The sequence below is a fragment of the Ursus arctos genome, unplaced genomic scaffold (genome assembly GCF_023065955.2).
Source record: "Ursus arctos isolate Adak ecotype North America unplaced genomic scaffold, UrsArc2.0 scaffold_3, whole genome shotgun sequence".
Classification (NCBI taxonomy): domain Eukaryota; kingdom Metazoa; phylum Chordata; class Mammalia; order Carnivora; family Ursidae; genus Ursus; species Ursus arctos.
This window is the reverse complement of record NW_026622985.1, coordinates 80,474,368-80,489,858: the sequence shown is the minus strand read 5'-3', so window position 1 is coordinate 80,489,858 and position 15,491 is coordinate 80,474,368. Positions and strand designations below refer to the sequence as shown.

The 15,491-nt window shown below is 37.7% G+C and overlaps 1 protein-coding gene across 2 annotated transcripts in view; it reads left to right on the top strand.

Annotated features, from left to right (window-relative positions):
- The window catches only part of UBE2H (ubiquitin conjugating enzyme E2 H), a 101,472-nt gene that overhangs the window by 46,740 nt on the left and 39,241 nt on the right, over positions 1 to 15,491 (top strand). For both annotated transcript variants that reach the window (XM_026511057.4, XM_044388253.3), the window contains exons 2-3: positions 11,234 to 11,310; positions 11,951 to 12,025. In XM_026511057.4, coding sequence (XP_026366842.1) covers positions 11,234 to 11,310; positions 11,951 to 12,025 — 152 coding nt within the window. The remainder of the gene's footprint in view (positions 1 to 11,233; positions 11,311 to 11,950; positions 12,026 to 15,491) is intronic.

Here is a 15,491-nt window from a genome sequence, read left to right as displayed (position 1 = left end):
TTAAAATTTTTCAATTATCAGGACTTTGCCACACATCTCTTTTTTTCCTCTCTGAACTATGGTAAGGCAAATCTCAGATGTTGTTGTTTAACAACTACATAAATCAGTTGGCCCCTCTTAAAAATAAGGACATTTATATACATAGCCGTAATGTCATTATGCTTAAGATTATAAGCAGGTCTTTTGGTAGATGATTTGTTTTTAACATAGTGTTTTTTAACCTTTGAATCAAGCTATAACAAATGAAATCATGAAAAGCTTTTTATTTTTTGTTTTTATTTTTTAAAAGATTTTATTTGTTTGACAGAGTGACAGCAAGAGAGGGAACACAGGCAGGGGGAATGGGAGAGGGAGAAGCAGGCTCCCTGCTGAGCAGGCAGCCTGATGTAGGGCTTGATTCCGGGACCCCAGGATCATGACCTGAGCCAAAGGCAGACGCTTAACTAACTGAGCCACCCAGGCACCCCTTAAGATTTTATTTTTAAGTAAAATACACCCAATTAGGGGCTCAAACTTAACCCTGAGATCAAGAGTCACATGCTCTACTGACTAAGCCAGCAGCCACCCCTAAAATTAAGCTTTTGATTAACCTTTCATGAGTTAAGGAAGACTAATATCCTGTATAATTAATATACTGTTAACATATGTACATGGATTTGTACATTTTTAATGAAAAGTAAACAAAACACCCAGTTGCCATAAAATAGCAAAGCAGTGAAGCTTATTGAAGAGCTATTTATATTTAATTGATAACCTTCTAAATATTTAGAGGTGCTTAACTGGAATATTTAGAAAATATTACATTTTCTGGTTTGACTATATTTTTGGTCTCAAAATGGCATCATTTTTCAGTATTTCCCTTCACTTTTCTCTCACTAGTGTTTCTGCAACTGGGTCATCTCTGACTACTGGACTTTCTAAGTGCTTTATAAAACATTTTGTTGGTTGTGGAGTGGGGCTTAGATTTCCTATATATCTTTCTGATATACTTCCTTTTTCTAAAATCTATTGGAAAAATTATTTGCTGTGACTTACGACTCTTAATTTTTCTTTTGAATTTTTTACTTTATTATTTGGGAATCTGGTAACAGAATACATCTGAGAAGAGCTAAGTTATGAAGATTTTTGCCTTTAAAAAAAAATAAAATTTACTTAGATATTGCCAGTACTTACTTTTATTTCTGACATGGAAGGTTTAAATGAAACGTAACACTTGAGGGGGAAAAAAAAATGTCTTCTAGGGCTAGTGTGATTTATAGCCTGTTGGGTGGTAATGAACATGGTTGCTGATTAACATTATTCTTCCCTGTTTAACTAAATTTTTTGACTATGTAAAACTTTAAAAATACATGCTACCTAAGAAAATGATAATACATGCTACCTTTTATCCCTTAGATAATGAGTCTAGGTGTTCAGTATATCATAGGAAGTTGTCAAGTTTTTTGCTTTACAGACTTCTGGACAAAATTATTTTGAAAAGACCTTTTTAAATAAGTGATACTTCCATCACTCAGGTTTTTGGCAGCTACAGCCAACTAATTTAGTTGTAAACCTGCAAACAGCTTAAAAAAAAAAGTATTTTATTTATTGGAGAATGTCTTTTTTAGAATGTATTTATTCTTTTTCTTAAATTTCATGAGCTTTGGTTATGTGATTTTTATAACCCATCACAGATACCATTTTATAGTTAAAGATTTATTTATTTATATGAGAAAGAGCAGGGGGAGGGGCAGAGGGAGAGAATCCCTATGCAGACTCCCCACTGAGTGTGGAGTCCCATGTGGGGCTCGTCCCCATGACCCATGAGATATGACCTGAGCTGAAACCAAGAGTTGGATGCTTAACCAGCTGAGCCACCCAGGTGCCCCCACAAATAATATTTTAAAGGATGGTAGCCCAGTGACAGCTCTCAAATCTGGCTAAAAAAAACAAAAAACAAACAAAAAAACCCCAACAACTTGGGGGAGGGGGAGCGCCAGGCTGGCTCAGTCGAAGGAGCATGGGACTCTTGATCTTGGGGTCATGAGTTTGAGCCCCATGTTATGTAGAGATTATTTTTAAAAAGTAATAGTAAACTTAAAAATCACCACCAACAACTAGGAAAAGAACCTTCCAATGCCTTCAGCATACAGTATGGGAAGTTTCTATTTCAGAAAATTAGTGTATGCCTTGTTAGTTCCTCATGGCGTCATTGTATTTTGTGGTTCCATATAGTAACTCATGATTCATAATAATATCAAGAAAGGTTTTTTGGGGGGGCTGGGTCTCAAGAATGTAGAAGAAAACTTAATTTTTTAGATATTAAAAAAATTGTTGCTTAAGTAAATTTTAGTCCTGTGGAAGCTAATTTAGTCAGCTTTGTATATTTTTTACATTAAAAAACAAATTTAATTCCTGTTGTGTCAGATGCTAGGCCAGATACCTTTCTTTGTAGGTGTTTCATCTTCAGTGTCCATGTGAACGAGGTGGTAATCCCTCCTCGGTCCCCTCCCCCCTCCTTTTTAGAGATTGGGAAACAAGCTGAGAGTTAAGTGATTTACAAGGTGACTCCTTTTAAATCACCAGTTTTCCAGCTGCTTATAGTATATCACCACTTGGTTTATTCATGTATACTTTAAATGTTTTTGTGTTCAAAACCTAACTTGGCATCTTCCATAAAAAAACTTGTTCCATCACAGTGTCCCACTTCGCTGTCAATAGTATCACCTTCCCTGTCTGACGAGGCTGAAACTGTCCTTAGATCTCAGACTGGCAGTTTCAGGCCGTGTCTGTCTCACAACTTCATTCATGTGCTCATTTAACGTGGTATTAATTGAGTGCCTACTATGTTCCAGGTACTCTTCTAGGCTCCAGGAATGCAGCAGTGAACAAACCCAATAAGCCTTGCCCTTATAAAGCTTGTATTGTAGTAGTACGAGACAGTGATAAAGTGGAAAGCATAGTATATTAGTTGGAGACAATGTAGCAGTGTGTGATTGTAAGTGGGATGGCCCCAGAAGGCTTCGCTGAGAGACATTGGAGCACATGTGCTCTGTTTGCGTTTAGGAATTAGGATATTGGCTTAGAAATCTAGTTTTTTAGTTTCTTGTGAAAATGAGGTATTCTAGCAACACTGGAGCTTTCTACTAGCTGTGCTATATCTAGTCAGTTGCAAAGCCTGTGAAGTCTCTCTAATCTCTCCCATCATTCCCATGGCTGTTACCGTAGTTGAGGCCTTGAACGTTTTGTTTTCGTTTCATTTTGTTTCTTTCGTTTCATTTCTTTTTCCTTTTTCTTTCTTTTCTTTTTTCTCTTCTTTTTTTTCTCTTTTCCCTTTTCAAGATTTTATTCGTTTATTTGTCAGCAAGAGAACGCAGAGCAGCAGGTTAGAGGGAGAAGCAGGCTCCCTGCTGAGCAGGGAGGCTCACACCGGTCTCCATCCCAGGACCCAGGGATCATGACCTGAGCCAAAGGCGTACCTTTCACTGACTGAGCCACCCAGGCGTCCTTTGGCCTTGAACGTTTCATTCTGCCATTTTGCTTTAAGTGTGTAATCACACCTTCACCTGGTCCTATACACCATGGCTCAGTTATCTTGTGTAAAGCACAGTTGTGTATCCTGTGCCTAGAAATAATCAACTGGCTCTCTGTTCACCAGATAAAATCCATGCTTTGGGGCGGTTTGTAATCTGGTCTTGACCTCCTTTCTAACACTCGTGTGGTCTGCTCATCAATGTAAAATTGTAGTCCTCATTTTGTAGACATACCTTGTGCTTTTCTGGTTTTGTTTTAAATGTCTCTCCCACCTCTACACATCCAAATCCCATGCTGTTCCTTTTTTTTTTTTTTTTTAAGATTTTATTTATTTACTTGACAGAGAGACAGCCAGTGAGAGAGGGAACACAAGCAGGGGGAGTGGGAGAGGAAGAAGCAGGCTCCCAGCAGAGGAGCCTGATGTGGGGCTCGATCCCAGAACCCTGGGATCACGCCCTGAGCCAAAGGCAGATGCTTAACGACTGAGCCACCCAGGGCCCCCCCCCCCTTTTTAAAGATTTTATTTATGTATTTGAGAGAGAGGGAGAAGCAGACTCCCCGCTGAGCAGGGAGCCCGATATGGGGCTTGATCCCAGGACCCTGGGATCATGACCTGAGTCGAAGGCGGATGTTTAACTGACTGAGCCACCCCACGCCGTTCCCATGCTGTTCTTAAGGCCTGTGTAAATCCATCTCTCTCTATACACAAACTGAAAGAGCTATTCCTACTCCAAACCCTAGTAGCAAACTGTTTTTGCATTTGCTCTTTAATGTACAATCTCATGTTCCCTTGCTAAACTAGAAGCTTCTTGGAGCAGGCTCATTTAAAAGTTGTTTGCCTTACGGCTCTTGTGTGGGGGAGTTTTGTAGAATAGTTAGTAAACCAGCTTTTAATAGAAATAAATACTGTGATCTTTTGTGGATTTAATAGATGCTACCACTGTATTCTCCGTAGCTCAGCTTAATAGATTTCTATCACTTCATGTGGAAAGCTTTAAAATATTTTGTGGCGTGATATAGGGAATAAAATTGCTTGAGTTTAGGGGATATGACACCTGTATATTGTTCTGTTGATTGCTCTTGACATTGTATTATTTCCTCCCAGATTGAGATAAATGATAAAAATATGCTTTTATATTTTATTTCATCACTGGTGGAAGGCTTTTTTCTTCCCTCTTACTGCCTTGCATCCTTTTCCCCATGCTTATTTTTCTTGATAGCTTTTATTTCTGCTGTTTTCATTATTTGTCTTTTGTGTAAAAATCTTCCCCTCTCCTAATAATAAAGAATACAAACCTTTCAAAACTTTTTAAATTTAAACTGTCATCTCACCCAGGAGCCTCTGTTATTGTACATGACCATTTTTCTGTACAGATGTACTTTTGTTTAAATTATAATTATTGGGGCACCTGGCTGGCTCAGTTGGTAGAGTGTGCAACTCTTGATCTTGGGGTGGTGAGTTCGAGTCCCGTGTTGGGTGGTTGAAAATAAAATCTTAAAAATATATATATATATATATATATATATATATATATATGTATATATATATGTAATTATTATTTTGCCCAGAGGGTATTTGTCATAGATATGCAAAAGCCATGCTTATCTTCCTTCCCGGTGGTTGGATTTTTCTTAGATATCCTTTTGAATGCACTTAAATTTGATTCATTTAGAATGTCACTTGTTGATTTGCTATCTTGGCAGAGTATTCTTCTCTTTCAGTAAAGTCTTTGTTCTCTTACATATTGAATCACTTGCTATAGTTTTTCTTCCTCAGACTTAAGTATTGGACCTCAGGGAAAAAAATAAATGTTGGGTCGTTTCATAAGCTTTTATTTATTTTTTTAAAGATTTTATTCATTTATTAGAGAGAGAGTGTGAGTTGGGGGATAGAGGCAGAGGGAGAAGCAGAGGGGTGCCTGGGTGGCTCAGTCAGTTAAGTGTCTGCCTTGGCTCAGGTTGTGGAGTCCGCGGCAGGCTCCCTGCTCAGCAGGAAGTCTGCTTCTCCCTCTACCCTCTGCCCCTACCCCTGCTCATTCTCTCTCTCTCTCTCTCAAATAAATAAAGTCTTAAAAAACAAACAAACAAACAGAGCTGTGGGGTTCCTGGGTGTCTCAGTCGGTTGGGTGTCCAACTCTTGGTTTCGGCCCAGGTCATGATTTCGTGGGTTGTGGGGTCGAGCCTTGCGTGGGACTCCGCACTCAGTGGAGAGTCTGTTTGGATTCTCTCCCTCTGCCCCTCCCCACGTGCGCACGCTCTCTTTCTCTCTAAAACTATAAAAAAGAGCTATAGCAGCTTAATTCTTCTACACTGTAATGCTTGTTAAATGCTAAAAGTTCCAGTAACTGACTACATTCTTTTTTTTTTTTTTTTTAGAACTTTTCTTATGGAAAATTTCAAGCATAAAAGAACAATGTGTTGACCCCCCCCCAGGCACCCATCATTCAGATTTAGTAATTCCCACCTCAAGGCTTATACCATTTCTTCTGTACCTCTCTCCTAACTCCGCCCACACTGGTTTATTTTGAGGCAAATCCTAGACATCATATAGTTTAATAAGTAAATATTTCAATGTATGTCTCTAAAGGAGAAGGATTCCTTATAAACGTAACCCCAAAAGTATTGTTTTTGTGATATTTTGCACATTAATGCTTTTATAGACATGCCACGTTTTTATCCAGAATACTAGGTAGTAAGTAAAGGTTGGCAAGTTTCTTCAACTTCTGTAGTATGATTCATCTCAAGGCGAGTTGAAAACAGGCTGGTCTGAACATACATAGAGAAAGCCGCACGAATTGCCTCTACCTTCTGCACAGAAGCGCATTTTTCACCCCCAGTCCCTTACTTCCATGGACACAGCTCAGGGAGGCCACCTCATTTATTTTATAAGCTCATTATCAGTAAACTTAGGAAACAATGCTGATTCCTAGGTCTTTGACCTGTTAACGTCAATCCTGTGGCACAGGCTTTTAGCTCTTGGCTCCCTTTCTGGAAAATTCCAGAACTATATAAAAATCATTTCTAAAATCCCGATAGACACGTTTTGCCAAGAATGTCAGTTATCTCTTGATAGTTTGGCATTAACCTTTAAATATTAGATTGTGTAATCATAATGCCATTCAGGGAAAAAAAGGTGGTGGGTGGCTAGCATTTTACAAGTGAAACGAACTTGGGTTCCCGGGAATGTTAATCATTATTCTGCTGAAAATGCCGATAGTCCTTAATAGTGAAATGCTAAGTAAGTAAAAAGCAGTATTTTGCAAATAACTTAGATCATAGGTGAGTAAAATTTGTTTTAATAGGTTTATTTAACATCTGTTTACCAGAACAGTATCTGAAGGATATTTTCTGTGTTCAAGCTTTGAAACTGAGAAAGTAATGGAGAAACCTTCTAGTGAGTTCCCGCCAGTCTGCTAGCCTGACCAGCACGTCTCAGAAATAGATCATTATTTTTGTCATTGTAACCTGCCTTCTCATTTGCCTTCCTTGCCCTTGACTTGCAGCAGAGGGGAGAAAGAAACTCGTGGCCTCTACCATAAATACACATGGTAACAGCAGTCAAGTAATTTTATATTTTTTGTGGGCAAGTCATTCATTGGTGGTGATGAAATGACTTATTTTTGGGGCGCCTGGGTGGCACAGCGGTTAAGCGTCTGCCTTCGGCTCAGGGCGTCATCCCAGCGTTATGGGATCGAGTCCCACATCAGTCTCCTCCACTATGAGCCTGCTTCTTCCTCTCCCACTCCCCCTGCCTGTGTTCCCCCTCTCGCTGGCTGTCTCTATCCTGTCGAATAAATAAATAAAATTTAAAAAAAAAAAAAGAAATGGCTTATTTTTAATGCAGTGTTTTTCTTTCAACTAAACGTACATCCTTTTTTTCCATCTGATTTAGTCGTCTGTACCATTCTGAGGCAGCATAAATTTAGTGTGGCTTCTTCGTCTTACCAACTTGGTAGGAGTTTTAAAGGTTTCATTCAGTTTACTTTTTAGCTTTTCATATGAAATGGACTATAGGAACTCTCTAATGTACAGGATAATGTGTAATTAAAGACAACCCAGGATATCTGACAGGAGAGTTGTACCAAGGATGGTGGGAAAGGGGAGGTTTGGAGCATTGACTTCTAATCTCATTTTAGCATGACTGCTGGGAAAGGAGAATTTTCTCTGGAAAGTGGGTGAAAGCATGGACTAACTCTCAGATCACAAAATGGAAGAAACCCAGGTTTACTGCGTCCATATAAAGAATAGAAATATCTTCAGTTTTCTGGAGGAGACATCCATGTGGATAACTCATAATTTTAAATGATTAACGAAGAGTAATTGCTGTCCGTCCATGCTGTTCATAGCAGATTAGTTCTGACTGATGGGGAGGGCTGCTTCTACAGAATTGTTAGATTATAAAGTTAGTTTATGACTTCTTTTGTTAAACTCTTTGAATCCTCTACCTTACTCTATCCTTTCATTATCCTTGTGAGTTTATTTGGTTTTGTTTAATGACTGGGATGTTTTTACCTGTATTACCTTATTCAGTTGCCTACTTCTGGGTATCTCAAGGTGAGCAGAAACTACATTGGAGCTCTGGGTGTGGAGAGGGCACCAGTAAACATAGTGGACACAGTGGTGGCCTATTGTATAAGATAGCTTATAACCTATTTAATCCGTTCCTTTTGATAAATAAGTACTTAATTTCCGTTTTTAAATTTCACATATTCCAGTAAACATACTTGGCACGTTTCAGATACACTTTATCTTTTTAGTAAACTTTTGCATATATATGAAATATATATGCATATATATATTTATAGCATATATATGAAAAGTCCACAAATCTTTGTAGCTCAGTGATAAATGGAACAATAAATGTTTAAACAGCACCCTAGAGGTCCCCCTCAAACCACTTCTCAGTGATCACAGGCCCCACTAGGGTAACTACTATCCTAATTTCTAACACCATGGATTCATTTAGCCTGTTTGAAATGTGTATAGATGGAATCATACCATGTGTGCTCTTTGGTATCTGGTTTCTTTCACTATAGTATCTGGGCGACTCATACACTTAAATGTCACAATTCATTTTTTATTGCTCTGCAATATTCTGTTGGGTGTGACAACCATAATTTATCCTTTTTATTGTTGATGAGCCTCTGGTTTGTAACCTGAATTTGGGATATTATAAATAGTGCTATGAGCATTCTTACACCTGTGTTTCGGTGATGATAGCTATGCCTGTGTAGTGGGAGGAGTGCTCTTGGGCATAGCGTGTGCATATGTGTAGCTTTCCACACCAGCAGTTTTCCAAAGTGGTGAAACTGTATCACACTCCCACCAGCAGTGTCTGGTTATTTTTAAAAAAATAACTTCATAAGAGTGAAATTTGAATAAAAGAATACATTTATTTTGAGTTTTGGAACACAGTGCTAAATTTATCCCCAGGAATACGAATTTATACTCCACTGAACACTAGGTTTTCATCAGCTCTTTCATCTTTATCAATTTATAGTGAAAAATGTCTTATTTTTAAACTAATGAGTTGAACTTTTTTTTAGCTTAATTTTGCTCATTCAGTTTTCTTGGTTGTTCTGGTCTTTCCTTTGTCAAGGTGTTTCTAATTTTTCTTTTTCTTTTTCTTTTTTTTTTTCCAAGGGGGGGAGGAGCAGAGCAGGGAGAGAAGGGGGAGAGAGAGATTCAATTTTATCTTTTACAGTATAAAAGTTTTAAATGTGTGTGTGTGCTTGTATCTGCTAATCTTTTCCTCTCTGGTTTCTGGCTTTGGTGTCACTCTTAGGAAAGACTTTTCACCCCAAGATTATTTTTTAAATTCTGTTTTATTCAAGGGCTTTACTGTTTATGTTTAATTTTGTTTATTGTAACTAGATTTAACTTCTAACTCAAGGTGCTTTGTTTTCTGTTTTAAAACAGATTTTTAACCTGTTGTACTTTATTACATTAGAGTTAGCTTTGCAATATTTTGCTGGGTGTCAGGGTGACCAGTCAAGAAGAATTCAGTACACCAGAGCATGCACGTTGTGTGTCATTTGACCGAGTGAGAAATGAAGCCCATTTTCCAGTGTGGATACTATTTGAGTCATTTCAGTGTGTGTGCTGTTAAAACAGTTTTCATTTAGAAGAGAATGAGATCAAATTAGCATAGACTAAATTGTCTTACTAAATATCTCTAGTGAAAATTGTTCAAGGCTTTTGAGCAAGAACTTTGCCAAAAATACACCTAGCCCCTCTGTTCTGTGGCCTGTAGGACAGAGTATAAGAGAGCCAAATACGGGGGCGCCTGGGTGGCTCAGTCGTTAAGCATCTGCCTTTGGCTCAGGGCATGATCCTGGCGTTCTGGGATCGAGCCCCGCATCAGGCTCCTCCGCTGGGAGCCTGCCTCTTCCTCTCCCACTCCCCCTGCTTGTGTTCCCTCTCTCGCTGGCTGTCGCTCTGTCAAATAAATAAATAAAATCTTTAAAAAAAAAAAAAAAGAGCCAAATACGTAATTTCGTATCTTTAAAAATACTGTTTTTCTCTATGTAAGAGAACATTTTAAAATTTCTTTGGCTTCTTTGTCTTTGGTATAATAGTCTTGTAATTAAAATGTGATTCGCACTGCTGATGGAGAAAGGTGAGACCAGTTTATTGTTTGGGGTTTTCTTGTTGTTTTAATTTCATTGTGATATTCGAGGGCCCCTTTATCATATCTGGTTGTTTGGGGATTTCTTGTTTAATTTCATTGTGAAGATTTGAGGGCCCCCCAAAGCCCAACACCTAAAATTCCCGAGTTATTATTTGTTTAGACCACAAAGAAGAAATATAAAACAGGTACATATTAGACCAGTAGCCCTCTTCTCTACTGATATGGGTTGATTTGGTTTTTACAGTTGAATCTTAGTACTTAAACATAAAATAGTCTCAGGGACAGATAAGTTTCTGAGGAAGAGAACACATAAGTGTTACTCCTGGGATTAGAGCCCCAGAACACGCCAGAAACTAGAGGCCAATCTAAAGCAGGGGAGAGAGGTTTGGAAAGGAGGGAAAGAGTAGGTGAAAATAAATACTACATTTTGCTTCTCTTTTGCATTTAACAGTACCTGTAGCAAAGTGGTATTACTAATTATTTGATTATTCTCTAAGCCAGGGGGAAAACAAGTGGGGACTTTGCTTAAGTAAATCCATAATTTTGGATGTGTAGTATTTTTAGTTTAGGAGAATCAGTATTTTGCTAAGTTTTTGAGTTTGAATAAAGGGAATAATGGAGTTTATGTTAAAGGTTCACTAGGGCTAGTAGATTGGGGAGGAGAGACTACAGAGGGGAAAAAACTTAAAACTAAGTGCCTATTTTTGATTTATATTGATTTACAAAATGCGGTTTACGTGTTTTACATACTTAACCCATTTACTCCTCACAGAAATCCTATGAAGTGATGTTTCCTGATTGACAAAGATAACAAAGGCTTGGGGAGTGAGCTTACATTGTGTTGTGTAGGCTCACAAACCCAATACGTGGCCGTCCCGGGCTCAGTCTCTGAATCTAAAGCTCATTCACATTCTTTTCGTAGGAGTGTATATTGCCTTCTAAATGACCAGAATGACTATGTATACTCTATATTTTATCAGTTTCATATCAAATGTTGGTAACACTTTACATAGCATACCTTGGGGATGTCATCTTTAGTTCTTCCAGGTAATACAAAGCCTGTGTACTTTCCTTTACCTTCCACCTTAGCATTGAGAGTAAGCATGAGGTTACGATCCTGGGAGGACTCAATGAATTTGTAGTGAAGTTTTATGGACCACAAGGAAGTAAGTACACGTATTCATATGTGTTCTTCTTTTTCAGTTTCTTTTTTTTCTCTACTCCTTAATAGGTAATGAGAATATCAATGGAGGTATGTGTAGTATTTGAAAGGTCAATTTAACAGAACTCTAGAATCAGTAAGGCAATCTTGCTCTTACCATAATTATATGCTTTTCTCTTTTATCTCTGTGTGACAGTATTAAACACAAATTGTGAGTACTGTTTTTTTGGTTTTTGTTTTATTAATGAGTGGCCACATAGATGGTTTTGGGGAAATGTTTCTTGTTTTTCCCTGTTTTTTTGTTTTTGATGGGGGTCAACAGGGCAGATTGAAATAGGCTGTTACTTATCAAGTAATTGAGTAGTGTTTAATACTTAAAAAATCAGGTAAACATAGGGGGGAAATGAATCTTTGCTTATTTTCTAACTCTACATCTTTTAAAGGAAAATATTTTAATCTGAATATAGAATACCTACTGATTATGAGGTGCCTGACTCCTGAAGGAATTAATTTGCAAGGTTTTCAAAAGATAGTAGGATTTAATTGTTTCACTTACACAGTAGGATTTGTTTCACTTACACTCGGGTTTATTTTGTAATTTGGAGACACGATTCTGATGTTTAACATTTTTACTTTTATTTCAGCACCATATGAAGGCGGAGTATGGAAAGTTAGAGTGGATCTTCCTGATAAATACCCTTTCAAATCTCCATCTATAGGTATGTAACTACTCAGTTTCTCTCATTAGAGAGTTTTGAAAGCAAAGAGAAAAGAAAAAAAAAAAAGTCCTACATTTTGTGGGAGATAATTCCAGAAATGGTTACTTAACCAAAGCCTAAAAAAGGAAAAATTCATTTAATTAATCAGTGAGTTTTTGTGGGACTTCACTGTGTGATAGATGATTAAATATACCCTTTGCATGATTGTAATGCTTATAACTAGATTTTTCTGTCAGGGTCAGATTAAACAATCTTAAGGCCCACCGTCTATTCAGGTTAAGCAGTAAAATAATAAACAAATCTTAAATCTCATTTTAATTGCTAGATTGTTGGAATTAATGTTACATAGTGTTTATTCTAATCCTGTCATTTAGAAATCCTGTCTAGATTTCCTCTGCTTTTGTTCACTTCAACTATGGTTGCCTAGCAGTGAAATCACCCTTCTCTGCTCTCTCTACTCTTCATCTTTTTAACCACCTGAACAGCTGAAGAAAGTAGAATAGGAGCCTTGTATAAAGAGGGATTTTTTTTTTCTCCTTCATCTTCTCTCTGCCCTAACTGGTGATGTTGTTAACGCATCACCCCCATTAAGGCACTCAGTGAAAGTTCAGGTGTTTTAGCATGGGATCCTGTAGAGGTGTATCTCATTGAAGGTTGACACCTTTTTAAAGGTTTTGAGATTGTGGAGTGGTAGTAACGCAGCTAACTTAAGCCAGCTTTTACAATTTTCACTCCAAAGATGAGTTTGAAATATTATAAAACATTGACCAATTTTAAGAAAGAAGAAAAAAATAAAATTGGAATATATTATGCATTCTCAGACATCCCACTGACCCTCATGTTCAGAATTGCCCGGGTTCATATATCTTGCTCCTGCTCTGAGCTTGTCTTTGGAACAAATGCCAGGTCTCTTGGAGTTTAGACACCACACACTCCTACTCACCCTCCAACAAGAAGGTTTTTTGTTTTTTTGTTTTGTTTTTTAAAGAGGAGGACCGAAGACATCCTTCGCTTTGTATTTTGATTCTAGGCCTCCACTTCTGTCTAAGATAAGTAATGTGGAAAAGGTAGGATCATTGTAGACTAATTTTCAATCAAATGCAGCAGATTCTCCTACACTACCTAGCTACCCTACTGCTTTCAAGCTTTGCACTATAAAAATAATACAGAGCACCTATAATTCCTTCTTACACCAGGACCTCTTAGAGTTCATTTTAAGAATAAATTGGTGATTTCCTTTTGAAGTCCCTCGGATGCTTTTTCTAAAGCTCAGGAATGGAGAAGATACTTTATGAGTGATTGAATAGGAAATTTCCCCCTTGCTGCAAGGGTCTCTGAGTTGTAGGGTTATCAGATGGTAAAATAGGATGGGAGCTGTGAGATAATCCCCAAGTATATCTGACTTAATACCTAGAGAGTTAGGACAGCAGTCCTTCTCAGTTCATTCCAGGGTGATAATATATGGTGCTGCTCAGCTGGGGGGGGGGGGGCTTTTCTGTCATATTGTGGTCACCTGTCCCCCCCATTGATCCATTCTTTCTATACAGGCATTTGAACTTTTGTGTAGTTGAGCGGTGTGATCTTTAAATCTTTACAAATGGAATGTATAAACCATACAAATTCGTTGAAATATATTTTGTATATGTCCATTTTCTTAAAGACTAAAAATTGGCATGCTGAATCTAGTTTTGAGCCCTAAATTCCTAGTCAGAAAACAATATAGCTGTTTAACAGTGAATTGTATAGAAAAGCAGTTGACATGTCCTGTAAAAATGCAGTTATTTCTCAAGCCTTATCTTAACATATTTTTCCAGATAATGTAATTACTTCATCATAACTTTAAAAGTAAACATGTCTAAACTTCAGGCATTGTTTACTTACTCACTAATGACACAACAGGTGCCTATGGACTTTCTTAAATTAATGATGTAATATGAAATTGCTTGGGACAAATGACTAGGCTGGTTTAACTTCTTCATAATTTTTCTTTTGCCTTTCTGTGTGCTTTCAGAACTTAGTAATACCTACAGATGTGTACCATCTTCTCTTAGGGAAGTAGACCTAGTTGAAATATTTGTACAAGCTGTGCTTGTTTCCTCCAAAGGAACATTGCATAAGAGAGTTATAATCAGTTGTGGGGGGTGACCCATTTTCAGATCATCAACAATGTAATTACTGTTGAATTTACTTTAAACATTTTGAGGCATAGTGGCTCATTTAGAATAGGCAAGGTTTCCTTTTTGAGTTGTATAGGTAGTTGTAGAATTATATAGAAGGGCAAGGAGATGAGTGAGATAAACCCAACCTTAAGATTCTTTTTAAATTCTGACTCTGTAGTATCTAGGCATACCCTTCTTCTTGAGCCAAATTTTGAGCTCTTAAATATTAAGATGTTCAAATTTAGAGTAAGCTTCCTTACTGCTTAGATCTTGGAATGTTAATATGTTTGTGTGTGTGTGTGTGTATATATGTTTGAGCTTTACTTATTTATTGTATAAATGCTCCACATTCTTAGTAGGAATATAAAAAGGTCCAGGTGACCAAAAAAAAAAAAAAATTAAAAAATTAAAAATGTCTGATAATCCTGTCCCTCAGTGGATATCATCATTCACATTCTGGTGTATATACTTTAAAACAATTTTCTATGCCTATTTCAGTATATATTCAGTGTTATTTGACATGCTCATCTCTTGGGGTATCCTCTAAATTTTAGAGAGTTTTCAGTAGTTACATGATTGCCTGAGTTATAACTAAAAATATCCTTAAAACAATTTATATCATTATACAAGTTCCCCCCCCCCAAATAGCAATAAAGCTATCTCAAATTATCTTTGGGAAGGGAAGGAATATAAACAAGTGATTTACAGAAGGAATATAAAGAGGTTATGAACTTCCTAAACGCCATCATTATTTCGAACATCTTAAGCTGATCTTCTGGAATGTTATATTCTCTTTGAGTATCATTAGTGATAATGTTTATGAAATCATTTTGGTGCTTTGAAGCTAGATGCAAGTTTTTGAAATGGCTAAAGGTCATTTAATTTCACAGAAAAAGATGAATGGAGGGGCGCCTGGGTGGCACAGTGGTTAGGCACCTGCCTTCCGCTCAGGGCGTGGTCCCGGCGTTATGGGATCAAGCCCCACATCAGGCTCCTCCGCTATGAGCCTGCTTCTTCCTCTCCCACTCCCCCTGCTTGTGTTCCCTCTCTCGCTGGCTGTCTCTATCTCTGTCGAATAAATAAATAAAATCTTTAAAAAAAAAAAAAAAGATGAATGGAAAAATTGAGTGACATCAGTTGGAGTATAAAATGATATAGGATTATGAAATTGGCTTAGGGGCACCTGGGTGGCTCAGTCGTTAAGTGTCTGCCTTCAGCTCAGGGCGGGATCCCGGGATCCTGGGATCGAGCCCCGCATCGGGCTCCTCCGCCGGGAGCCTGCTTCTTCCTTTCCCACTCCCCCTGCT